The following is a 27,371-nucleotide window of genomic DNA, read 5'->3' on the forward strand; positions in this document are numbered from 1 at the left end:
ACAAAAGGGCTCTGCAGCAACTCACTGTGGTCAGAGGTGGGAAAATTATTCTTATAATTGTTGCTAAAATAGGAGGGAAAACTAAAACCTGGAGAATTTGACAATGCTTGCCTGACTGTTTTGGCTCTTTGTTGATGGAGAGAAGAGGAGCTGATCCCTTAACATTCCTACTGGGAAGGATCAGAGGGGTTTTAGTGCTGCAATAATTAACACTGAGGAAAAGCTAGCAGGAAAATGGCAGAGCACAGTAGCTGCTGCAGGGCTGGGATGGATGAAATGGGTTGGGATTCCCAGTGAGGCACTGGGCAGGTAAGTCAGCCCCATATGCCATTCATCAGTCACTCTGCATGGAAAACCAGGAATGCTGTGGATGCCAGAGAAATGTGTTATGATTTAAAATCAGATGCACCAGCTCTAACACGCTGTATCACCTCGTATGTTTTGTCTCCGTTTCCTCTAATGTTTTGTTACCAGTATCATCTTTCATTTCCCAGTTTAGGCAAAGTCCTTTATTTCAGGAAACTATAATGACCTGCCTTCCTGCCCTGCTGGTGATTATCCCAGCTGGAGTGTGAAACCCTTTAGCACCAGCATGGCTCTAGGTAAGCCAGGAATTGTTAGCTGGTTCGCTGCTGTTCTGTGTGACAGGAGAGATGGAGAGGCGACAGGAGGAGGGGTAGGGCTGCACGGTTTCAGATTATAAAGCAGAACCACGAGACATCACACAGGTGCTCTTCTGTCTGATGCCAAGTGGTTGGAAGCATTCCCTGAGAAGAGGCCTGGCCATTTTTCACTTTGCTGTAGAATAGGTGAGTGGAAAAATACCTCTTCCCTGACAAGAATGAAAGGTGGTTTGAAGCAGGGCACATCTTTCTGTGCTTGAGAAGAGGGATGGTTTGCCTCTGGTTTGTGCCTTGGATGAATCTGGATAGAGTTCCATGTGCACAATAAACAGCACCTCCTTCCCCTCTTCTGCTCCAGCTGAGGGAGTTTTAACTGTGATGTGGTTTCCCAAAAGCCCTTCCAAAAGCATGTTCATATGGCATTTTACAGAACACTATGACTAATTAGTGTAAGCATTTGGTCTTTTGCAAACAATTGGTTGTTTTTAGTCCATGTGTTGTGGCTATGTTTTACCCCAGTCCAAAACAACTGGCGTTTCAGAAAATCTGGAGGGCCTGATTGGAAAATGTGGCTCAGCTTCACACTGCAACATTTGGGATGGGAGTGGATGAGGCCACACAGCATGGAGCAGGAAAAACACAGGGAAACTTGTATCAAGGCCATGTGATTCCTCACTCCCGTGTCTCCGGGCTGTCAGTGGGGTGAGGACACTGGCACCACGGCAGCAGGAATGCTTTGATATATTAATCCCAAAGTGATGCAGGGTTAGCTCCTCAGCTGCTCCAGCTGATGTAATGCGTTGTTTGCACCGAAGCCAGCCCAATTTTGTCTGGCTGAAGGATTTACTAGTTCAGACGATGTTTTTGGACAGACGTAGAGCCTGTATTCCCAAATTAAATACGTACATTGATCTCTCGCCTGCGTTCCACCTGGAGTGCAGGCAGAGGGGATGCAAGGCATCCCACAGCCTGGAATAGGTTTTAGGCCCACAGCACTTGAGGTAGGGAACAAGGAGTGTTTTTAGACTAGGTGGAAGAGACTAGATGCCTTTTCTTCTGAAAATAGCATGGGGCTCTCTTAAAATGTAGCTTTTTTTACACATCAAGGGCGGAAGCCACAGGAGAAGCAGCCAAATTTGGAGCTCAGCGGTGCTGTGGCAGGCTGGGAATAGCAGATAGGAGCAGAGAGAGCAAACAACAGACCATGACCATCCGGCTTTGGGAGACAGCCTGGGATGGGTTTGGCTCCCCACAACCCCAGCTGCTGTGGAGCTGGCTTCACTTTGCTCTGCTGAAACACTCAGCCATGGCGTGCCTGCTGCTAATTAGATTAGGAGCACAGAGGCTGCCTTGAGTGGGTTCCCATTTTTGCCTGAGATGGGAAAAATCAGTCGTGGATGGCACACTGCACATGAGCTGCCTGCCTGGCACACTCACACAGAACGTGCACGTGTTGGTCTGGATGAAGGCTGGCTGGTGCCCTCCAAGCAGGAGCATGGATGGGACAAGAACAACCTCTCTGGGGTCACTGAGTGTCAGCTGGGATGGACACCCACGTCCCAGATTTCCTGGCAGGGTGAAAAGCCTGCAGTGTTTGGACCAGTGCTTGCTAAGGCAGACAGACCCTCAGCGTAGTGCTTACCACAGACTTGACATACCCACTCATGACCTCTTTTGGGGTGCATGTTCAGAAATTTGGCAAGAAATCTCTGGCATCCAGACTAGAATGATATATTCTATTTAGCTGTATGCTTTTGTGCTGCCTTGGCTTTAAGACTTACTTAGCATCATCCCCATCCCACTTATCTCCAAAGGACTTTATAGAAGAGAGATGGACTTTGAACAGACAACCCCTTCTCATCTCAGTGAAGTCCTCCTGCTGCTTATCCTAGGAGCTGTTCTCTCCACAAGTATTCAAGTGTGATTTCTTTTTAATATGGAAAAGCAGACTTGCAGGCACCATTTTAGGTAAGGTTGTGCAATGACCCTTTCTTGAAGTACTCCCAATGTTAAATGAAACGTTTTGGTGTTTGTTGTGGTGGTGGCACGCAACCAACCCATGGCCAGTTTGTGACCCCAGAACTTCCTCCTTTTCCCTTATTAACAGTTGGTGAGATCATGAATTTAGCCTTTGGCACTGTATTGGCTGTCTGCTTGATTTCACTCCACTTGTTTCTCAAGTCCTTAACCTCTTGCATGACTTTACCCTCCTTTTTTGGTGACACTGTAACACTGTGTCATCGGCTTATTTCATTAGCGCTGTCCTACTTGTGCCGGGGTGCAGATGAAAATGCTAAATGAAATCAACCCCGAGGTTAACCTTTGGAAAACTCCCTCCAAGGGAAGATTCTTCCTCAACCCTAAAAGTGATCCAATGCTGACACCTCAAGCTCCCCAAAGTGGCATCCTTAGTGACCTGTGAAAAATTCACAAATGAAAAACTATCTCTCATGGCATGCCAAGGTGATTAGAGGAGGCCAATAACTCATTAGGGGCTTTTGGCAAGATGAAGCCAACCAATAAGCTTTCTTCAGAAAAAAAACCCAAACATATTACATTGCTGTTGGTAAAAGCAATCAAGGGCTGCTGCTGTTGTGGGATTTTTTTTTTCTCCAGTCCTCCTAAAGCTTGGCTTGGAAGTCCCACAGTATTCTCCTTGGCCACCCCAAGCCCATGGATCTCTTTTTTGGACCAACTGGGACGACACTAATCAGTCTTTTTTGGACCAACTGGGACGACACTAATCAGTTCTGGCTTTGCTGTGGGGCTACAAACTCCAAGCTAGACATGACAAAGCTAAGCAAGGCTCCCAAAGGGCCAGAGCTCTGCTGATGCAAATAATGACCCTGCTGACTTGAAGAGACAGAGTAACAGTAAGGAATTTCATCCAGGCAAAATACACATGGACACCAGCAGTCTTCTGAGCCCTGTCTTGACACTGCTCAGATGTGGCAACACACCTGAAAGCTTTTCCCAGGAGGTCTGATTTGCTGGAGAGGATCACCTTGGTTGCACCAGTGTTTCTTTCATTTTCCTGCAGAATTCCAGTGCCAGCACATATTTGTCTGTGATGTAATTTTTTTTCCATTAATAAATCTGCAGACCCTGCTGGATACCACTGCTGTTATGTTTGCAAAATATTGCAATGCTAATGGAGCCCTGCTCATCTCATGTATCCTGACAATCTCAAATATTGGCCTCCTCAGTGTGGGTTTTCCAAGGTCTTTAAAGCGTTCCACTCTCCTTGGACTAATGGACATCTTGTTAAAGCTGTCAGGCTTTGCTTCTGGCTTGGCAGATGCCGTGACCTTACAGTGGAGTGGAGAGGTGCCCTTGTGTTTGCTTTTAACACCCTGACTCAGCCACTGGATTCCCCTATCCCAGGGCTTGCCTCTAACAGAAATGTAATCACATTTTCCTTCCCAGAACTCAAAAACATCAATTTCATTACATAAAAGAGGTTCATCAAGTACACCACCACCAGTGCGAACAGCTGATTGCTTGTTCTGGTTCTCAACAGTGGGGTTTTACAAGAGGGTTTGGTTTAAGGGCAGCACAGAGGGAAAATTGTATCTTTTAGGGTGTGCTCTGCACAAAGCAGCCTCCTCGCACACAGGATACTGGATAATGAGGGGTGTATTGTGCACTTACAACAGAGCCCTTTAAAACTGGCATGGGATACTCAGTGTTGTCCAGCTATCATTCATCACAGTCACGACTTTCAGACAAAACCAGCCTCGCCCTTGTGTTGCTTGTTAAAACAAGGAATGTATGCTCAGTGTTTCATTTTCACTCACTGCGCTCCACAGCGCAGCCAAAACCAACGTGGTTTGAACCATTATTTCAAATTTATCTGGACAAATTATCTATGTATAGTATTTTTATAACGAGATGGCTTATTTTGTCTATATTCAAAGAAAAGAAAATTACTGTGCATGTCTGGAATGCAGGGAAAGAGGATTTCTTACACTGCAGAGTGCATTCAATGCATGATTTGAAATCTGACTGCAGTCACCCACCAGCATGTTCTCTTCCAATTTCTCTGCTTTACCCTTTGAATTCTTCCCTCCTCCATCTTTCTTTCCCTCTTCTCCTGTATTTCCTTTTGCTATTTCTTCCTTTCTCCCCTGTTCTGTTTCTCTCTTCTCCCCCTTTTCCATCTTTCCCCTGGATTTCTTTTTTCTCTCTGTTTCTTCCCTCTCCCTTTCTCCCACCCATTTCTTTCCTCCTTCCCTTGTATTTCTCTTCCCCTCTCTTCCCCTTTCCCCCCACAGATTTCTATTTCCCCTCTATTTCTTCCTCCCCTTCCCTTCTGCCTTTCCTTTGTCCCCTCAATAGTCGGTTTTTGAACAAAAAAGCCTGCCTAGCCCAAGGCTCTGCAAGGCTTTCAGCCAGGCAGGCAAACAGCACTGATGCAAATCCTACTGCACCCCTGAACGGGGAAATTCCTTGCATGGATACCGTGATGCAGCTGCACAGGTGGCCAAAATCCCTGGGTAACAGGGACCTAAAAATAAGGCACTGCTCCGCCTCTCCAGCCAGAATTCCTCAAAGGGCAGGGGCAAATGTGAGGATAAGGGCTCAGGGAATGAGTTATGCAGAGCCTGAAAGGGTGGTAGTGCTAAGCCAGGGCTTGGGGAGGTGGAAAAGGGAAGCCTGAGGGATATCTAGGAAAACCAGACCCAGCAAAGCTTTGCCTCCAGGGTGAGAGCTCAGTTTAAAGCCCCTGTGCTGCCTTGCCAAGCAGGAACTTTTTAATCCACTGGTGTGGGGTCAGAGTAAACCTGACACCAAATCTGAGAGTGTGACGCACGCTCTGCTGCCCAGGCAAGGTGGGGGACTCATCCATCTGCTTCTGCTGACAAAATAATCATTTGATTCTTGCAAAGATAAACAGTCCCAGGTGCAAGGAGCAGCATCGATGCAGTAACGCTACCCAGTCAGCCTGAGGATGACTCAAACCTCAGGTGCTGTACATGGAAACCACCAATAATTATTGAGTGGGCAGGTGTTGCCTCTTACATCAACCAAGTTTAAATTTATGGTGAAAGTAAATCATAAAGATTAAAAGCAGCTTTCTGGTCAGAAGTGAGTGGGTTGGTTTTGTAGCCCTTTTCTCTTTCTATGTAATAATGTGAGCTTGAGCCACTTTAATTCATATTTAAGGAATTAGCGTGAAAATTGAGGTGTAAGGGCTGTGACAGGAATCCCAGAAAATACATGTTCCTTGTCAGTGTGAATTAATTAAGCACTGATGTACTTGAAACTAAAATTAATCAGGTCCACTTACACTTAATAGGAAAATTCATTGTTGAAGAGACCCCACAGGACTATGAAGATATGTAAGGTGTCAGGGCACAAGAAGTCTTGTTTCTGTCCTGCTCCCCCTGTATTTGGGACAGAGGAAACCCCCAGCTTTACAGCTGGCAAGGTTTTGATGTCCATTTCCATGATTTGTGGTAAATTTACTGTGTCCAGTATTGAGCTCCTCAGGACAAGAGGGGCAGAGCTCCTGGAAGGGTCCTGCAGAGGTGATGAAGGGATTTGGAGCATCTCTGAGGAGGAAAGGAGGAGCTCAAGAGGAGGCACAGCTGAGAGAGATTTATACACTCTGTAATGTGTATAAATACCCAAAGGGTGGATATTTATGTATCTGGATATTCCAGAGCATGGACCAGGCTCTGCTCCATGGGGCCCAGCAATGGCACACAAGGAACAGGCAGATGCTGATGCCCAGGAGTTCCACCTGCGCAGGAGGCAGAAATTCGTCCCTGGGCAGTGACCAAGCAGTAAACAGAGTGTCCAGAGAGGCTGTGGAGTCTCCCTCTCTGGGGATATTCCAGAGCTATCTGGACACAATCCTGTGCCAGGGCTCTGGGATGACCATGCTGGAGCAGGGAGGTTGGACAAGGTGACCCTTTGTGATCCCATCCAACTTGACCCATTCTGGGATTCTGTAATTTCGTACAGCTTGGCAGGGAGCCCAGGCGCCCCAGCGGGAAGGGGGTTGGTCCACAGTGGGGCTGGGGGAGCAGGAAGGGGACCCCACACATCCCGATTTTGGGTGGTGATGGGAGTGAGGAGGAATCCCACACGCACCCCGATTTCTGGTGTGAGGGCAGTGAGCAAGGTCCACACACCCTCCGTTTTGGGTGGCGATGGCAGCGGACGGACTCACACCATGACCCACACCACGACCTCAGGCGGTGAGGGCATCAAGCAGGGAGCCCCAAATACACTTTGGGTTCAGTGTGAGGGCAGAGAGAGGGGAGCCCCAAACACACCCCGGGTTTGCTGTGAGGGCAGCAGACAGAGACCCCCAAACACTTCCCAGTTTCGGTGTGAGGGCAGCAGACAGAGACCCCCAAACACTTCCCAGTTTTGGAGGCGAGGGCAGCGATTACGGAGCCCCAAACACAGCCCGGGTTTGTTGTGAGGGCAGTGGATAGGGAGCCCCAAACACAGCCCGGTTTCGGTGTGAGGACATCAAGCCGGGAGCCCCAAACACACCCCAGGTTTGTTGTGAGGGCAGTGGCCAGGGAGCCCCAAACACAGCCCGGGTTGGGTGTGAGGGCAGCGGACAAGCCCCAAACACACCCCGGGTTTGTTATGAGGGCAGCGGGCAGGGAGCCCCAAACACATCCCTCTTTCTGTGTGAGGGCAGCAAGTCCCAAAGACAGCCCGGTTTTGGTGTGAGGGCAGCGGACAGAGACCTCCAAACACTTCCCAGTTTCAGAGGTGAGGGCGGTGGGCAGGGAGCCCCGGGTTTGTTGTGAGGGCAGGGAGCCACAAACACACCTCGAGTTCGGTGTGAGGGCAGTGGATAGGGAGCCCCAAACACACCCCGGGTTCCGTGCGAGGGCAGCGAGCCCTAAATATACCCCGGGTTTGTTGTGAGGGCAGCAGACAGGGAGTCCCAAACACATCACTCTTTCTGTGTGAGGGCAGCGAGCCCCAAACACAGCCCGGGTTCGGTGTGAGGGCAGCTAGCCGGCACCCGCAGCCCGGGTTCGGTGTGAGGGCAGCGAGCGGGCACCCCCAGCCCGGTTTCAGATGTGAGGGCAGCGAGCCGGCACCCGCAGCCCGGGTTCGGTGTGAGGGCAGCGAGCGGGCACCCCCAGCCCGGTTTCAGATGTGAGGGCAGCTAGCCGGCACCCGCAGCCCGGGTTCGGGCGGGCGTGCGGCGGCCCGTCCCCTCAGGGCGGGGGGCGGCGGCGCATGCGCGGGGCGGGGGGCGGTGCCGGCCGCGCCGGCGGAGGCGGCGGAGGGAGCGGGAGGGTCGCTCGGGGCCGGCGGGCAGCGGCTCCGGCTGCGGGTTCGGCTGCGCTCCGGACCGGACCGGGCCGGTCGGGACCGCCGCGCCATGGGGACGCCGGGCGCCGGACGCAAGCGGCTGCCGAACCGGGAGCGCCTGACGGCGGAGGACGATGCGCTCAACCAGATCGCCCGCGAGGTGAGCGGCGGGAGGCGGCATCCCCCCTTCTCCCTTCTCCTCCATCCTCCTCCCCTCGCCTTCCCCCACGGGCTCCCCCGAGCGCCGCGCAGGCGCCCCCGGCCCGGCGGCGGCTCAAGGGCGAGGTGGAGAGCCTGCCTCGCCGCCGCCCGTGGCAGCATCCCCGGGCTCCGCTCCGCGAGGGAAGGGCGTGCGGTGCCGGAGCCGCCCCGCTGCAGCCCCGCCGCAGGGGTTGTCCATCGCCGGCCGCCGCTGCTGCTGGGAGCCACCGGGACTGGTGTTCAGCGCTGAAAATAGGCCGCTGGGGTGTGTTGTGGATGGGTATAAATCACGGAATCGCAGCGTGGTTTGGGTTGGGAGGGATCCCAAAGACCGTCTCCTTCCAAGCTCCCTGCCGTGAAACACCTTCCACTGGACCAGGTTGCTCCGAGCTCCATCCTGGAACACTTCCAGGGATGGGGGTGAAACATGAAAAGCAGAATGCTGCAAGGTGATGCTGGGTGTGGGCATAAAGTGACCCCTCCAACTTGGAAACTGGTTTTTATGCTGCTGCCCACCAGATGCTGCATTGTGCTCAATGTGACTTTAACCTTCTAAACCAGCTGATTGCGGATGCTTCTTGCCTCCTTATTCTTCTTACGTGCGCTTAAATTGGTTCAGTGGTAACCAAGATAATGTGAATTTGGTTTTTATGTTTACTAAATCTGACAAAGCCTGTTCTCCATCCTTGCTGTGGCAGTCCTCCAACGGGGAAAAGGGGGATGAGGAGCCCTGGGGTTCTTCTCTAGTGGGAAACCTACAGGAAAGATGGAGAGGGATAGTTTACAGGAGCATGTAGGGACAGGACCAGGGGGAATGGATTCAGACTGAAAAAGACCAGGGTTAGATGGGATATTAGGGAGAAAATCTCTGTGAAAGTGGGGAGGCCCTGGCACAGGTTGCTCCAAGAAGCTGTGGCTGCCTCATCCCTGGAAATGTCCAAGGTCAGCTTGGATGGAGCTCTGAGGGACCTGGTCTGGTGGAAGGTGTCCCTGCCCCTGGCACAGGGTTGATCTGAGGTTCCTTCCAACCCAAACCATTCTGTGATTCAGTGCCTAAACTGCTCCAGTGCTGCTGCTGAATGTGGCCATCCTCTTCCCCTAGCGTGGGTTATGTGTGTCAGCCCACCTGGTGTTGGTGTGACCCCAAGATAAATTTATCTTTTACAAGATAAATTGCTCTTCTGGAAGACTTTTAGGTCTCTCTCTTGGTTTCCTTTCCTGATGCAGAGCTGCAGCAGGATCAGGTGAATGCTAATGTATGGCTTATTTTTGGTGGCAGTGGCTGGTACGTTGAGTTAGCTGTGACATTGTGCTCCTCATTGCCACCAGTGCCTTTCCAGTTGTTGTGCACCATTTTCTGGTGGTTTGCAGCATCTTTGAAATACATCCAGCAGAGATTTGTCTGAGTGATTCACGTAGTGTGTTCTCTGAAGGCAGATTTTTGTGGCAGGGCGATGAGAAGGTTCCCAAGGGTGGAGTTTGAGGTAGGAGGACAAGAATGTCTCATGTCCTGGACATGAGATAGCAAGTAAGAATGATTGTGCTGTCTGTTAGAGTCATGATAATATCCTAAGAATTGTTTTGGGATGAGGCTTTGAGTTCCTCAAATGTGTCCTGGCTGTGCTGTCATTTGATCAAGGAAGACATCAGTCTCTAACAAGGAACCCAGCTGCTCTTTTCTGTTGCACGTTTTTCTCCCACTTTCTCTTTTCTTTATCTTAGATCTGCTTTTCGCTGCATTGTGTAATGGTTTGAGGACTCAAATATTGTGGTGGTTTGTGGCTTTTTTCCCCCCTTCCTTCTCCTGGGGTTTGTTTAAAGGACAACTCCATTTGCTCAAAAAGCCCAACACAAGCATGTCTTTTATCTTTTCCCTTGAGTGCTAAAACTGTGAACTGCCAAGTTCAAGGTTCAGCATTTTCCCATATTATTTTATCTATTTGCATTACTCTGTCTCAGAGCTCTTTAATTGTTTTGCTGTTTAACTGCCTGTTCTCCACACAAAGGATCCCCGATGAATCCTTCTGCATGATCAAGAATATGTCAACTAAACCTTTTGTCTCTCCTTAACAAGGATGTTGAGAGCCTCTATGTTGAGAAGGTGGGAAGATTACTGATATTTTGGCTCTTCCAGCCTTTCCTCACAGGTGTTTAGGCAAAACTGGGACACAGGCACGCTGCTTTTGCACATAGATTTTCACTCCTCCCTTGGCTTTGGTCCTTTGTTATCCAGGAGCCAGAGGTGATGGCAAGTTGTTTGCAGATCCCAGAGTCTCATTTTCCCTGTGTCCAGATGGGATAGCCCAAACTAGACTGATTCACAGAGGTACCTTTTATTTTGCGGTTATTTTGGCAAACCCACCGTTCTCACTCTGCTATGTGCTCCTATAAGAAGACAGCAAGACTTGCAGGGACTTTGTGAAACTCCTGCCATTTGAATATGAAATTTCTATGGATTTGCAGCTGGGGTGTCTTGCTCTGTGTCTTGCACAGCCCAGGAGGGAGCCTGGTGTGGTGAAGAGGGCAGCGAGAGCAATCGTGAGGGGAAGTAACCGAGCAGGAGGAAGGAAATTGTGAGAGTGAAGCATCTTGTAGTGACAAGGGTTTAGTAGCAGTATTAGTCATGTTAATCAGCAGTAGTTTTAATGTTTGAGGCCCTTTCTGAACTAGTTTATCACCTTGTCTAGAGCCATTCAGAGCAGAGGTAGAAGGTGCAGATCCCTTCCATCAGGAAAGGGTAGTGCTGTACCGCCAGATCCGGCTGCGGCGTTTGACAGGCACGGTAATTAAGTGGATGGCAAATATGTAAATATAATTAACACGAAACAGGGTGTTCTGAGTTTCTAGCAGACTCACAGGCTGCCACTCACAGGATTTGCTGTTCACACACCTGGCTTGTGCTGCTGAGCTTGTTTTCTCCCGGGCGGCAGCGCAGCCGATCAATGATCGGCGTCTCCGCTTTCAGGCTGGCCTCAGCACCAGCAGATCATTCTGTGTTTAGGCCCGTGGAAACTTTTGGGCTCTTTCACTGCCCTCGGTGAGCGCATGCCAGCAGTGTTTGCAGAATCTAGCACTTTGATACTGCTCAAGGTCCGTGCCAGCAGAGCCAGCGGGAGCCGCGGCCGCATGCTGCGCGCTCATCTGTGCGGCTCGGGAAGGCACAGTCCTGCCCCGCTGAACCTTCCAGGAGCTGCCTTCCTGCTTGGATTGCATGGCTTTGATGTGATTGCTCGAGACATTGTTTCCAAGGGAATATATTTTTTTTTTTTGCTAACTTCCAGTCCGCTAGCCACAGTAATAATTGTTACGTGGGCAGGAGTTTCGCAAATCCAACAAGGAGTTGTGTAAATGAGATATTTTTCTTCTAGGCAGATAATATTAGTTACTGTTTTTTATTTTCTTGAATGGGGAAGGACAAGGTCAATTTCTTGTTTGTATTCGGAATGTAATTGACACCTTGTTTTGCCACAGTTTTGCAGGCAGATGTGTGTTACACTGTTCAGAAAAATGATCCTCTCTGCTAGAAATCTTCTTCATCCACCATTTTACAGAGCAGAGCTCTTTAGGTAATAATTAATTTGAAATTAGTAATTCAAGCAGCATAATTTATTTTTTATTGTTAAAGAAAGTAACTTTGCGAGGGCTGTGCCTTCACTCTTTGTACACTTTATGTCACTTTCAAGAAGTCACCTACATCTTTGTACATACATAATTATTACTTTGTTAAAAACTAGCACGATCCATTTAGGGACCATGCATTTGATTATTTCACTGAAGTGAAATAATACAGGCATTGACCTGTATTCTTAGTGATTCAAAAATTGGGGTGTTACATTGCTATGAAGGAGCAGAAAGTGTTGCTAATTAGAAAAAGCTCAAAATGCAAATTAAACCAACCAGCCAGGTTTAATGGTTACAGTAAGAAGGCACTAAGGCTAAATTGGAGTTTAGAGACTAGTGAAGAGGTGCTATGATGGTTGAATGTGGAATGTGTTAAATTGAGGGGTTAATTTGGGGGAGAAAACTCTGGTTTATACAACAGTTTGGGTGACTTCCATAAATAGAGATGGAAACAGTTTGGTACACGTTGAAGCTAAAGCAAGCGGAGTGGCTATCTGTAAATGGGAACACAAGCCACACAAACTTTATTGAACTGTTATGCAAAGCAGAGCATTTAAAGCAGTGTGTTCCCTAAGGATATACTCCCTTAGGATATGTTCCCTATGTGTAAGATCTGAGTGCCTCGTGAGGGTAGGGGTGGAATTTTTTGAGTAGTCTTTGGCATTACAGATGTGTGAAGGCTTTTGTAAGCTGGCTGGATGTTCCAAGAGAAGCCCTTAGAAACAGCCTTGACTTATTTTTTTATTGCATTACTTTCTGCCTTTAGGAGTGTTAATGTATGATCCAAACAAATGATCTGAGAGAAGCATGTCTGGCTTTTCTGTTCTAGAACAGAAAGTTACGAAAGCAAGGGATGCTCTTGGAGGGCTTGACTCAGCCCGGCTGACCTAAATATAGGAAGGAAGGAGGACTTTGTAGGCGATGCTTGCCAGTAGGGCGTGGGGAATTGTTCCAGATTTGAGATGATTTTATGTGGCAAATATGCTCTTCATCAAACTCTCCTTTTTCCCTAACGCTGTGCATCCATATATCCCACAAATGGTGTTGGCATCACTTACAGCCTCTCTCCCCCAAAGAAAATGTGGGAAGGAGCAGTTTAAAGAAGCGAGATGAAAATCTGAAGACCCAGCTCATGTTGGTTAAATGGGTGACTGGAGCCTGTCCTACAATCTGCCTCTCAACTTGAAATAATCAGTTGCCTTTTTTTTTTTTTTTGTGTCCATGCCTGGCCTGAGTCCCCTTCAGCTGTTCCCTTGCTGTCTGAGGAAGCAGCTGTTTAGGAACTGTGATTCCTGTTTCAGTCAAGCAAGGGACTACTGGTAGGATTAGCAGCATGGGAAGCCCAGCCTCTGTCCTTGTAAGCCCAGATGCTGAGCTTGGCTGCAGGATGTAACACTAATCATTACCTCATCTAGAAGGATGTTTTTCCAGGCCTGTTGCTGGATAAAGTTGGAGCTCAAATGTGCTTGCAAGGCTTTCAACACTGGGATTTTTTTTTCTCCATCCTTTTCTTGCAAGGAGCATAATCCACGCAGTATTTTGGGCTTGTGAAGCAGGGTATTTGTCCCTCCTGTCAAGTCAGCAGGTTGCCAAGAGCAGTGAATCTGTCTAGCTAGACTGGAGCACTCGTAGGCAATCCTTAAAATAGCAGCTCTGAAATATCAGCTGTTGTCTCGCTGGTGCTGGAATACTTTTTGGGGAGAAGCTGCCCACTGGAATGTGGGGGGGAGGGAGCTGCAGTAAACCAAATTTTCCTTCAGAAAGGTGACTTTGAGGGTTTATATTAAACCCCAGAGCAGGGGAGGTGCACGGTCACTTCAACACCAGAAGCAGAGAAAGCTCCGTGATAACTGGTGCTCTTGCACCTCTGAATCCACCAGTGACACAGCTGGCTTTGCATGGAGTAGAAAAACAGCTGATTTTTTGGGCTTCACCACACAGTAAAGATGAGGGAAGTGCTTAAGGGCTTCTTGTCAGAAGACATTTGTAGCCTTTAACTCTCCTTTCCTTCACCTTCTTTTAGTTATGGAACAAGAAGTAGGCTGAAGAACTTTCCTGGCTAATGCTGGGAAAATAAACTGCTGTGTGCACTGAAATGAGAGCATTACATCAGGCAAAAATATATTTCAAAAGCATCCTTATGGGCAGGCTTGGTGTAGAAGCAGTAGGTTGCAAGAAATGTAAGGCAGAAATGTAAGAAATGCAAAGGCCTGGCTGCAGATTTATCTGTTGAAATTAAAGCTTGGTGTGGCACAATAAATACTAAATGAAGCAGTACTTCATTGGAAGGCACATGATGGTTTTAGCTATGCAGGAAGAGCCCTACAGTGCTTGCAAATGACTTCAGGTAACTGAATTAATTTTCTGTTATGAAGATGTGGAAGTTCTGCTCATGCTGTTAAAAACTCACAGGTTTGAGGGTCTGCAGAGAGGGAACAGAAGTCTGGGAAAACACAGGAATACCACTTTGATGCTGGCAGGAATGGGCCAGATCTCTGCCCACCGGGGGAGTTTGCCAAGTGTCCTCACCTAGACCTCAGCACCAAAGGCATTTCCGATTAATATTTGTTTTCTCATCCTGCCTTTAAACACACTTAGCTAAGTGGCATGAGGTGTGAAGGGCAAGGCCTGGAAGCATTTCCCAGTGAGCAGAGCTAGGAGCACTTTTCTGGCCCAACCAGCTGAGAATTTTGAGTGTTGGGAGAGGAGAAGACTCAAATTCTGACTAATGCTGCTGTTTCCAAAACTGAGCGTTGCTTGTTTTGGGATGTGGATGTGTGCCTAAACCAAAAACTGGGCAGAAATGGGTGGGTCCCTGGCTAAATGAAGCCGTGTCCTCCTGAGATGGATTTGACTTGCACTTGAGCATCCATCCTGCAGTTCTGTGCTCTGTTCCTCCATCCCCTCAGTGCTTCATGTTTTCCTGCAAGTGAAGTTCTGATTCACTGTGTGCTACTTCAGGGTGTGGGATTCTGAAAGGAGAGGTGTTTGTCTTCAAATCATTTGGAAAGATGTTGGTGTTAATTTCAGACATAAAAATGTGCAAGTTTTAACAAAACTGTCTATTTCTGGGTTGAGGAAGGAGGGGTGTTTTGGGCTTTGGATATACTTGAACATAAAGGGCACAGCTCTGGTCTAAAACTTCAAGTGACTAGTTCTGACTTGAAAGTTTCACTGAATACACTGAAATAACTTTTGTTAATTTAAGGACTTAAGATGCTGTTCCATGCCAAGAAAAATGAGTGTCTGAGCTAATTGCTCATTAAAAATGCCTGACCTAGAGCTGGGAAGTTGATTGCTTTGGGGAGTTCATTCAGTAGGAAATAGCCTGGGTGTGATCAGAGGAGAGGCGGATTTGCTCGGTGGCATCCGCCTTGCCCTTCTGTGTGCCTGTGAACCAGCTTGGCATGGGCTGTGGCTTTATCCACCTCAACACTCCTGCAGCTCCTCAGAGCTGAGCTGGAGACAAGGAGAGTGATCTGAAAGTGCCAAATCCGAGCTGTGTTCCCATCTCAGATGTGGTGAGGAATGAGGAAGCCTCTTCATTTCTTGTTGCTTCTCCTCCTGGCTGGTTTATCACCTCTCTCTCCTCCTTCCTGCACACTGCTTTTCTCTGCAAGAGTGGAGTTTCTTCTGTCATACAGCTTAACCCTCACTTCAGACTTGCAAGAACACCGTGCTCCTTCTGCTTCTCCAACACTTTGTGAGCTCCCGTGCTCCTGGAGACAATATTTAGATTTTATTTTTGTGTTATGTGTTGCTGTACTAGAAATCTGAGGCTTTGGTACACTGTAATTGCCAGGTGCACCACTGTGGCCATGTTCCTATTTTTAATAGCTGGTATTTAGGTATGAGATTGCTTATTATCCTTGGCATGTGAAGAAATGCAAAGGCAGTAGTTGGGTCTCAGGGCTGCAGTTTCCTTTTAGCTGTTGGAAGGTTTATGTGAACAAGACTGGAATATTCAATTTGTATCCAAACTTCTGTCAAAGATGGTATCTCCAACTGGCTTCCTCAAAAATAGAACGGGGCTTTTCCTACATGATGTCATTACTTGTAGTTTTTGGATATAATTAGTGTCAGATTGATTTATCTCTCCCAGAACGGCCGAGTTTACTGGAAGAGAGTTCCACAAAAGGAGTTCATTTGTGTGTTTGCTGGTGTAGCTGTTTGGGCAGTGACTTGTGTGTTAATATTGCCTGCAGTGCAGTGGTGATGCCTCTGTCCCACTGATGATTCTCTGCAAACCATTCCCCAGCCCAACAGATGCTCTGCTCAGACAGGGAATGTAAAGGAGTAATATTTCTTCCCTCCTGGTTTCTGCTTGTGCGTATCTTGTGACCTTTCCCTTCGCCAGCATCTGATTTAAATTTAATATTACTTTTTTTCCCTTTGCCCTCCTCTTTTGAGTACTTCCTACGTCCCAAAATAACCTTTCTCTAATCCCACTGAATACCATGTTTAGTTGAGTCTGTCTCTCGTGGCTGCCTTTGCCAGCCCTTTCCAGTAGGCAGAAATGGAATACAGGAGGATCTGGCACGCTAAAAGCTGGGTCAGGTTTTTAAACTCATTCCCTCAGGTCAGATGGATTTCAGGCATCCCCACTTGGGTCTTCTAATTATGGAGCATTTATCAGCTAACATGCTGGGATGACAGGGGAGCAAGGAAAGGCTCTTGGTGTGCCTCACATGCAGAAAAATCCCTGGGCTCTGGTCTCCTATCGGACTCTTGTAGCTTCACATTTTTTCCCTTTTAAAACACATGTTGCTTCAGAGTCAGATAGTTGAGATATGTCTGTTTTTATCAGTGCCAAAGTGCTGCAGTCTTCACACAAACCCATGAAATCATATTTGCTTCTGCTGGCTACAGAGGAAACAGCCTACTGCTTTGGGTTTTCAGTTTTTTTAAAATTTGTATTTATTTTTTGTTTCTCTCTAATTGCAAACTTGAAGTTCTTTCAACAGGCTTGCCAGGAAAATAGTAGATACAACTTTATAAGCTCTTAGGAAACAAGCCAGTTTTTGGATGCTCTGCAACCCCTCTTTCTTTGCTGTGCAACTGTGCATTTCCCATAAGCTGTTTTCCTTAAAATGTCCGTTCTCCCATATGAAAAAATGTGTGTGTTGGTCTTGGTTTGCTTCCTTTGCTGCATGTGCTGCCGGACTCTAAGAGGATTTACACTGACAAACATGTTGAACCAACATCTGTTGAAAATGAAAGTGGGCTTTTGGGACATGTTTTGTGATACCCAGAGGTCACGCTGCTCCATTGTCTCTTGCATATGAAATTGAAATCTGCCCCGATGTGAAACGAGTGCGTTGGAACAGTGATGTGACCTAACCTTTACATGAACTGTGGAGGAATCCAGGGGCTCTGGGAAATACTGTGGATACAAGAGATAATGTTGGTGTATGTAGAGAATGTCACTGTCTTATTTATAGAGGGTTACACTGTGTTTTTAGGAATATTTGTGCATTCTTGTTTAATTACCCTAGGGGGTGAAAAATCATTATTTGGTGAACTGGAGCAAGTGAAGAAAAGTTCTCTGTATGTGCTGGTGAAATGCTTTTGTATCACTGATGAGATAAGCACATCCTGTCAAACTGAGCAATAATTTTCAGTCAAGAGGTAACCCAGAACTTTCTGTCTAACCAATCTACAAATTTAGCATTAGAAAATAAGGAGCAGTGGGTTTGCAGGGCTGTTACAAAAACCTAGCCTCATTTTTTTAGGGAAGACTGAACCTGTTAGAACAGAAACAAGCTTTTCAGAGATCTGAATTATCCAGAGATACCTCTCTGGGTCTGCTACCTGTGCTGCTGGCTGCACAAAGCTCCTCTCTCAGTCTTCTCTCTATAAAATCAATACAGTGCACCCAAAAAAAAATTTTTTGCACTGTGAGTTACAGCAATCAGGTATAAACCCCTTAGGAATAACCCTTCTAAGATTTCCTTGCTGCACCTCAGGAACTGGTGGAAAACCTTAGGGGAATTGGGCTTTCATTGTAATTTCCTCTAATAGAATGTGATTCTCCAAGGGCTAAGCTTTTGCTGCTGGCCTATCCCGTTCCCTCACCACTTGTTGGTTCTCTGCCATTTTTCAAACACAGCTGCTCCTGACCTTAAACTTACAGGTCTGCACAATTTGAGTGTTAAATAGATTGTGTGACTGAGGATAAAATTTATAATTCTGTCTGCTGGGTGGGAAAGGCTGCTAGGGAAAAATGGAGCAGGCAAAGGAAGGAGCTGCCCTGTGCTGCTGGTGCATTCCAGGTGGCATTCTGTGACTTCCAGAATCCCAGTAAAACAGCTGTGAAGGTCACTCTTGCTGTACCCTAGACAAGGTGTGTGTAGCCCAGTAGCACATTTCAAACTGAATTAATTTGTTAGCGAGAGGGTTAGGACACAGATTCTCCAGGTAATCCATTACTGCTCAGCCCCAGTTTGGAGGCAGTAATCCCCTCCCACCCCCACACAAAAGCTGGCCAATCGTTTCTCAAACAATGCTGTTTTTTTAGCCCTAATCCCAGTTGAAGGGTGGTTCAGCACCATTGCTGAACTCTGGGCAAATTCTCTTGACATGTCCTGGCTCTCTCTCGGGGAATTCCTCTTCCCAGGAGGGAGATGGTTGTGGAATGATGGCAGCATGAGAGGGTGACTCCTGTCCACCAGCCAGGTAAGAAATCTCACAAATTTCTGAGCTGATTGCAGTAGTGAGATACAGAGGACAGTGTGGTTTTTATAGATTTTTTTAAAATTTATTTTTGACAGGTCTCTTAAAATCATTGAAAAAGTGTGAATTTAAAAAAAAAAACACGTTGTTCCCTGTGAAATATCCTCTGTGTGCTTTTTCTGCAAACTGAGTGTAGGACTTGGCTCCTCTCCTGGAGAGCCGTGGTTTCAGCGCCGTTGCTAAATGTTTGAAGTTTGATATTTGTGCTTGAAGGACAGAAAATCCAGTCCAGCATGGTGTAGTGGAAGCTGTTATCCATCCTCTGCAGCATCCAGCTGTACTAACAAGAAAAGCCCAGCTTTTTTAAGGTGGTTTCTCTGGATTTAGGCACTTTCCCTTGTATCGGATTTGCTCAAGCAGGTTGTGGCATTCCCGTGGTGGATGTTACAAATGGAGACTTTCAGCCTGTGTTTGAATTGTTCTGCCTTTCCCTTGAGGATATGGGTAGCCTGAGGGAGAGCTGTGGGCTATTTCCTGTAGCAGAATATCTAAATTAACCAGAAGCACTGTCCCTCTGCAGGAAGGTAGTACAGTTTGAAGAATTCCATGCAATTCTTTCCATGGAATGGGTGCAAAGATTACTGGATCTCTCCAAACACTTGTTTCACAAAGAAGTGGTCCAGAGCTTAACAGAAATGTATAGAAGTGAGGGGCATTAAAAATCACAGTTTTTACAATAATTCCTGGGTGTATGGTGATTTTTTTTACAGGCATTTCTCTCATATGGCAAATTTGAAACATGTCTTGTTGTAAATATAACATAAAACCAGCCACCCCTGATGACATCTCTTGTAGAGTCCCTCATGCAATATATTTTATATGCTGCACTTCTGATTTTCTCCAGTGCTTATGGTGACTCTTTTAGATTTCATATAAAATCAGTGCAGTTGGAGAGGGTGCAAAACCAGTGCCTTGCAGCTTGTAACCATTGCACAATATCCAACAAAACAGCACATTGTAAACATAATAAAACGGTCTATTAACAAATTGCTTTGTTAACTCTAATCAGTCTAAAGAGCTAAATTTAATTAAATCTGCTTGTGGATGAGAACATTCCACTCGTGGAAGGGTGCACTAAAGGTCATCTCCTGTTTTGAGTCTTAATGTTTGCATGTGAAAGTTTGTTTTGTCTTTCATTTGCTTGAGGTCAGGTAGGGATGTGCCTCTAAGGATTTATTATTATTAATTATTTGAAGAGGTTTTGTCTCCCTGCCTTTTTGTGAGAGAAGTTAGAAATATACCTATAAGGCATGAAGAAAACTGTGTCTATTAGATGTGTGTAGTTTTAGGTATTTAACACTTTTTGAAATGCAAGTGCTGTGCAAAAGGAGATGGAACCCTTTGTTCTGATACTGTTTTGAACTCCCACTTATTAAAGCACTTAACTCTAAATAGTAGTTTGTTTTTTAAATATCTTGAATTTTAGGTCAATCCTTTCCAGTGCAAAAGGCTCTTAAAAGAGGAAAAAGGAGAATGTCTATTTTCAGATACATGGCTGGGAAAGGAGAATGCCACTGAGTGCAGATAAAACCTTTTTCACTACTGAAAAGTTGTCTTGGACATATTTTTTTAAAGGGTGCTCAAACAGTATTGAGTGTCCACATTTCTGAGTGGCTTCTACAGCAATAACCCTTGTTTGGACATTTTTATATTAAGTTTTGGAAGTAGGCTCTGGACGTCTGCCTTACCACGAGAGTGTTCCAACACACTGATTTTTCTCCTGCTGTCAATGAGCTGTGGGATTGAGGATCAAAACTGTTACAATAAGAGCTTAGCAGTGATAAAATAAAAATTATTTTGACTCCCTAACAGTTTAAATAGTGCTGATAACAACTGATAATGTGGGGTCTGTGTAACCTGGTTTGATTATGCAGTCTGATCACAGACTCTAAAAGAAATGCTGTGTGACACCTGAGGTAAGGAGTGCTGAGCAGTCAGTGCTGCCCAAATGCTGGAGAGACACGTGCTGAAGCAGAGAACAGGACAGGTTAAAAATCCTTCAGCAGTCATTAGAAAAATTAATTTCACTTGCGTTTTTTACCTTAGACTTCAGGAAGTTCCACGAGCTGACACCATGGGCATGGCAGGAAATCCTGCCTGGCAGGCAAAAGTCTCAGTGTCACCTTGGGAAGGCCTGCAGAGTTTTATAAATTTGATCATTTGTTATGCCTGAGCTATACCTGTGTTGGTACTGCTGAAAACCTCAGGTGTTTTTATTTCTGTGTGCAGAGTTTTATAAATTTGATCAAGGGTAACTGTGTTATACCTGTGTTGTGTTACTGCTGAAAACCTTAAGTGTTTTTATTGCTGTGTGGGATAAAGCACATAACTCTTCTTGACTAAATGCATGATGGTTTCTTGGATGTATTTTTAATATTAAAAAAAAGGATGGGGAGGCAGAGGGGAAGAAAACAGAGACCACCTGGGGGAAAGGTGAGATGCTGGCAGGGAGCAGCTGATAAGTTCTGATGGCAGCAGTGGTGCAGCTTTGTCACTCCTGCAGGGTTTTGTCTGCTCCTGGCCTCAAATCTTTGTTTCTACTGCCTTGAATGATGTTCTTTAAAACGGCTTTGCTAACTTAAAGAAACTCAGTAATGAAGTGTAAGTGCTAGGTGTGATGGCTTTTTTTCAAAGGCTCTCTGCACTCCTGCTCCTTGAGAATTATGGGGTGCTTTGAAAATAACTCCAAAGGGGGATTTTTATTTCCCCCCCCCATCCAGGAGAGCTTGGATTCGGCGTCAGGCAGGCTGTATAATTCAGACATACTGTGCACCAGACAGGCAGTTTATATATAGAAGCAACACACTTCTAGTACTCTCTTTAATGTGCTAAGCTTGACAGAATTCCATCTGAGATGCAGTAAGTGGTTGCTCTGGCTGGATTTGCTGGCTGATGAAGACTGGGAGAAAGAGGGAAAGTGTGCCCTGGCAAACAAGGGAAATGCAGATAATGAACATCATACATTGCATTGTTTCCTTCAAAATATTGTACACGCTTCCAAAAGGGGTAATAAAGTAGTTATGTGATTTATTAATTTATCATCACACTCTTCACTTTGCTTTTGCCTCAGTTGTACAACAGGAAAGCAGGTATGGGATGCAGTGAGATAAAATATTCATCCCAATGCTACCAAACCAGGACAATTTTATAAATGGATTTAATTTCCAAATCTGTAGTGTTTCAGGGGGTTCTTTGTGAAGTGTGAGCTGATTGTGCAGGGAACACCTTGGGAAGTACAGAAATGAGATTTTTTATTTAACATAATGGGCCTAGTTGATAATCTTCTATGCTTAGTTATTTATTTGATATAGCTTTTCTTGCACAATAGTTTTAAAACCAGTCCTATTTTTATAGTACATGAAAATACTTAGGCAGGGTGGGAGTCAGCAATAAATATTTTTATTCCCTAAAGTGGTGGCTCTTGGCCAGCTTCTGTGCTCTTACTTATCAGCTGCTGGTCTTAATTCTGCTGAATTCAAACTTTTTTTTATTATCTCTGAGAAGCAGGAGTAATTATTTATGCATGATTCCTGCTCCTGAGTGTTGTTTCATTAATGAGATGCTGTGATTCCGTGGTCCTTGAAAGGAGTTCATCATGCAGGGGCCTGGCTGTGCCACTGCCCCGTGTGACACCGTGCAACTCAATCAATAGAGATGCTGGCTTCAAAGCATCCTTGTGTTTTCCTAAGTTTTATTGAAGATGGAGTCCCTTGAAAGATTATATGGTTGGCAATGCTCAGTGTGATACATTTTTTCCCCCATAAAAAATAAACTTCCAGCATAAAGGTCTTTCTTAAATAAAAGCTATGCAAAGTGGGGGCTGGATCTGTGCACAGCAAGGAATTTTACTGTGTTGGTTTATCTCCTCATCCTGCTTGGTTGCTTATGCTGTGAGATTATGCTGCATAAAAATGAAATCCCAAGACAGAAAAAAACCCCCCAAACCCCACACACTTACAGCTTCCTAGAAGTTCGTCAGTCAGTGCTTATTTTAGAAATGGACTAGTTCAGGGGCATGAGAGAAAATTATGGTAATGCCACCGAATGCTTCAGTAGTCAGATGTCAAAGCACTCTGCATTTGTTTTGCTTGAATGCCATTTAATGTTGCTGCTTTTAGAAGATAATGTTCTGCTCTCTCACTCTCGTGCATCCCATGCTGGCATCAGCTGTCTCCATTATGGAATGTTCCAAGCTCATCAAATCCAGAAGTTTCAGTCGTCTTTTTGGTTACTCTTAAGTGAAGGGCAGAAAACGAGAGCCTGGTTTGTTCTGTTGTCTGGTGGCTTTTTCTACCCTAGCTGGAAATTCCAGGGGAAAGGGCTATGGATGGAATGGAAATGGAAAATGAACTTCCCTCACTTGGACATGGATTCAAACCAGGAGCAGAGTGATCCTGGCAGAGAACTCTGGGAAAATCTGTCAAATGCCACACTGTGCCCCGTAACACTTAGTCAAGAGAGGAAAAAAGGGAAAAATAATTGATTGTGGGGGAAGAAAAGGAGGAGAAGAAGGATAGAGGTGTTGTTATACCTTAAAATATCCTTGAAAGCAAGTGTTGGTGTTGATTTTACCAGCTGCTTGGAAGTTGTGCCATAATTAAGGGAGGGCGCCTGATCCTGTGTGTTCATGCAGGGCACCAGTAAAGAATGAGAGCAGAACCCAGTTATGGTGCATCTTTATCCTCCTCTCTTAATTCCCAAGCACTTGCTTCCTCACTTTTCCTGTTGTTGGAGAGGTGAAGCTGTGCTGGCTCTGGAATGGTGTCACCCTAAGGTTCTGATTTCTCCTCCCTGCTGCTGACTCACATTTGCACCCAAATGGCAAAGTTAACCCCTTAGAGGAGCAAAAGTTATAACTTTTCTGGGAATGCACAGTGCAGGAAAACTGCTGTCCTTTTCTTTTTCTTTCTTCCTTTGGAGTTTGGATTTTGCCTCAGTGCTGGAAATGTACTGAGCAGTTCTCCAGGCTGAAGTAGGTCAGAGTGTGAACTGTCTCAGTCTCTGTGGTTCAGGTGTCACAGAGCTTTTCTGTTTGCTGGCTAACTTTCAAGTCCATTCTGAAACAGATTAGAGGTCGTTGGCAGCTTTTTTTGGATACAGCATCTTGGGTATTAGTGAAACCATTGCAGGAAATGCTTTTTTTTGTTTGTTTGTTTCTTGAAGCAGACTTGTCTTTTCCTGCCTGGATTTGGCAAGGTAGGAAGCCAGAATTGAAGGATTATTGAGGTGAATTGACTGGAAGGTTAACTGGCCGTTGATAGTCCTTCACTATCTCCATGTCAGGATGGTTTTAATCTAGTGCTGGTCTCTAGCATCTGAAATCTATTATAAAGTGATTGCATTGGGTGGAATTGCACTTCAGAAACCACAGCCTGAGTTCAGCAGAAATTGCACCAAACCTTCTTCCTGTGAGTAAAAGCTCCCTGGTGCAATGGATGTTGTCTCAGGATGCTTCTAGAAGACAAGGATGTATTTAAAAGCAGTACTCATTTACTAGCAGAATCTAGAGAAAATGAGCTTTTGTGCTTGGCAGTTCTTCTCCTCTAATACATTTTTTTTTTCAGTGCAAATTTGAGAAATTGTGTCTGTGTGTCCCCAAAGTTTGGCAAGTTCAAACCATATAACTTTAAGTATTTAATTCTGGAGAAAAGAATCAGTAGGACTTATGAATGAGGTGAAAGTATAGACAGGACAAGCCAAGAGACTCTTAATAGTTCTGGCTGCTTTTGTATGTAGTGCACCTTTCATCATTGCTTTTGGACTGGAGTCACTTCCTCAGATCCAAGATTTTTGGCATCCTGGCTCTTCTCTTAATGTAGCTGCAGCAGTGTTAGACCACGATTGCTTAGCAGTAACCTCAAAGAACTTTTGGAGGAGAAGAGCTGGAAAAGTATCCTGGTAAAGTTCAGGAGCAGAGCTATCCCTTCATCTGTTCCTCCCACCCTCAGAGTGACCAAATGAAATGTGTGTGAGCAAAGGGGGCTACAAATGACAGCCCTGAACGGGCTGGGAGTGCTCATGTTCACCCACTTCTGGTAAAAATGTGAAAAAAGCTCATACAGAGAGCTTTGCCTTGTGGCTGTGCCTGAGGATTTCTCCCATGCAGGAGGGCTGAAAGCTTAGCTCATTTCTCTTACAAGATTATGTTGCAGTCACTTGCCATCTGAAGCCAAGCTTTGTCAAAAAAGACATTGAAGATGACAGCTGAGAGCTGAAGAGCTGGCACACCTAAAAGGGGAGGGACTTGTCACACTTGTTGCTGTTCAGATTCTGTGCAGGGTTCTCTGGAGATGCTGCAGATGCAATATTAACCTTCCCATATGGTCTGTGGGAGTGGAGTTTGAGGGGCAGGAAATCTGTGTGTGACAGCTACAACTGAAGCAGCCTATCTGCTGGACACCTCCCTGTGCTCTCCCAGCTTGGCAGCTCCAAGTCCCCCCCTATTTCTGCTCCTCAGTGTCTGCTTTTCCCACTGGGACAGTCATCCAGGTGTCACTCCTTACCTAAAAAACCAGATTTCCTAATTGCTGCAAAATACCAGTCGAGGTCTGAGCCTAAATATATCCCTGATTTTAAATTTCTGAAGCACAGCACTCCAAGCAGGCGTGGAAGTAAAAAGGATTGATATGAAAGCTTAAGAGGAAAGCATCAATTCTTTTCAACACTTCCTCAAAAGCCCATTTTGTATCTCCAAGTGAATTTTGAAGGGGCTGTTGCAGACTCATAGTTGGATGCTAAATCTTGTCCACAGAGATATTTATGTTTATCAGTTTCAGCTGCTCATTGTACTGAGTGAAGCAGTTCTATCATCCTGAGCAGTTCAGAATTGCAGATGATCAAATTGATTAATTAAAAAAAAAAAAACAAAACTCAAAAAATTGCTCAAAGCTTTGATTTGTACTGTAATTATGGCTAAAGACCTCTCTGAGTCTTACAATTAACTTTAATAACCTCATAAATATTCTCCAAATATAATTAAGGGAAATTACATGTTAGGGAAATAAAGATTAAGTGGCTGTGTTGGTGGGGACTAATAGGCCCTAGCAGAGCTGTGATTTACAAACAAGACCTCACAGAGAAAGTGGCAGCTGTCTGGCAGGGATTTTGTTGATACTTCTAGTTCGAGGAGATAGTTGTGTTTACACACCTTGTGCATCAAAATTAATAATTATATTGGATAATTTAAGGCTGGTCAACACTAATATCACCAATATCTGCTTGGATTTTTGAAGGCTTGAAAGGTGAGTTCAGCTTGAATCTATTTCTCTTGCCCTTTTTCCCATTGGATGGGAAGGGTGAGAGAATCTTCCCCGGAGTCATTCCCAGGCAGGGAGGCACAAATAAGGAAGGGCTGTGTTACATGAGGGAGTTATGGGAGTTATTTGGAGTTGGTCGACAGCTGCAGCCCTCTGCTCTCGTGTGAATGGTTTCCTTTTTGTCACAGTGCTTATTTTAATGAACTCCATCTGCACAGAGCTCAGTCCATCACAGAGAGCAGCTCGTCATCCCCGTGGATGCACTATGGATGCCATGAGTTGTCCACTCTATCAGATTGCACATGAAAGCTGGATATGAAAACGAGCCCATAATCTGCAAAATTTATTTTGTAGTGAACTCCCTGGGGGTTTGCTGTCATTTGGTTTTAATTTTTTCTTATTTTTCCTCCTCTCCCAGCCAAAAGTCATGATGATAGTGGCTTCCCATTTGGGATTTTCCTGCTGTGGAAAGTATTTTTTTTTTTTCTGGAATCTCTGGATTTACTGAGATATTGATGTAGAAACTCAATGTCCTATCCTTCAACCTCTTGCCAAGGCAAATATGACAAAGGAAATACAGAGTGGGATTATTTTAAGGCAAATTCCATCTGAAATCAAAGAACTTCTTTTAAAACAGACATAAGGAAGCATAATCAAAACAGAAATAAGAAAAATAACTTAGATTTGTTAATAAGTCTTAATTTTGATCCTCGGCTTGCTCAGGTAAAGTTGTTTCTGTCTGAACCTAAATATGTGAAGGATGGCATCCAAAGCTTACTGGGAATATATGGTGCAGCATATTTTCCTTTTCCTCTGCCATAGGTTGCACATAAATCCTCAAACAGCTCACCACACCAAAAATAAGGCTGTAAAAATATCTGAGCACATGGAAAAATACCTCTGCTGTTGCTAGCACATTAGAAAGTAAAAGAATTAGACCGTTTGAGGCACTAGGCGGGGACCTCTTAAATTAGTAACAATTCTCTGAACACAAACATCCAGGTTTTAGGCAGATTTCTGGAAATGAGCAAGGCAGTGCTGGCACTGAGATGACAGTTCCTAAGTAGTATTGCAGAGGAAATGTTTGTCTGAGGGCTTGAACAATTTCCAGCAGCTGACATTTTGCAACCAAAAGTGTGCCAAATTAGGTAATTTACGTTGCTTTTTTGCTCTTTTTGTTCCACTTGCTTCTCCTGAGATCGCAGCATTGACACAGAGAATTCCTGATTTAATCTGTGACGGCCTGAAAGCATGGATTAGTCACCTGAGCACTTCTAATAATCTTCAAATGACACTGTGGAGGGGAGTTAATGCCTTAGGCTGTCGCTGGTGGGATCTGTAAACTTTCATCTGCACCTCTCAGGTCTGTATTGATAAGGAATTGCTGTTGCAATTGGATGCCTGTGATAACAATTAGGATGGAAGAGATGCAGAAAAGAATCTCAGCTGTTCATCTGGGCATGGTTTGCTGCTGGAGGCTCCTTGGTGCCTCCTTTGGACACTTTCTATTAACTTTCTATCCTCCTTATATTGCGGTGCCCAAAAGTGCAAACAGAAATCTCTGCACTCAGTAATCTCAGTCTCCCAGGCAGATTTGGGAGCACTCTCAGTGCTTTTCCTGTTAATGAAAAGTTAATACCACCTA

At 45.5% G+C, this 27,371-nt stretch overlaps 1 protein-coding gene across 22 annotated transcripts in view; it reads left to right on the forward strand.

The window, feature by feature from the left end:
* The first annotated feature begins 7,859 nt into the window (after positions 1-7,859).
* LRRFIP1 (LRR binding FLII interacting protein 1) overlaps positions 7,860-27,371 on the forward strand; it is a 102,840-nt gene continuing 83,328 nt past the window's right edge. For all 22 annotated transcript variants that reach the window (XM_064433570.1, XM_064433571.1, XM_064433574.1 and 19 more), the window contains exon 1: positions 7,860-8,076. In XM_064433570.1, the coding sequence (XP_064289640.1) occupies positions 7,987-8,076 (90 nt within the window). In that variant the 5' untranslated portion in view covers positions 7,860-7,986. The remainder of the gene's footprint in view (positions 8,077-27,371) is intronic.

This window comes from Passer domesticus, chromosome 10 (genome assembly GCF_036417665.1).
Source record: "Passer domesticus isolate bPasDom1 chromosome 10, bPasDom1.hap1, whole genome shotgun sequence".
Classification (NCBI taxonomy): domain Eukaryota; kingdom Metazoa; phylum Chordata; class Aves; order Passeriformes; family Passeridae; genus Passer; species Passer domesticus.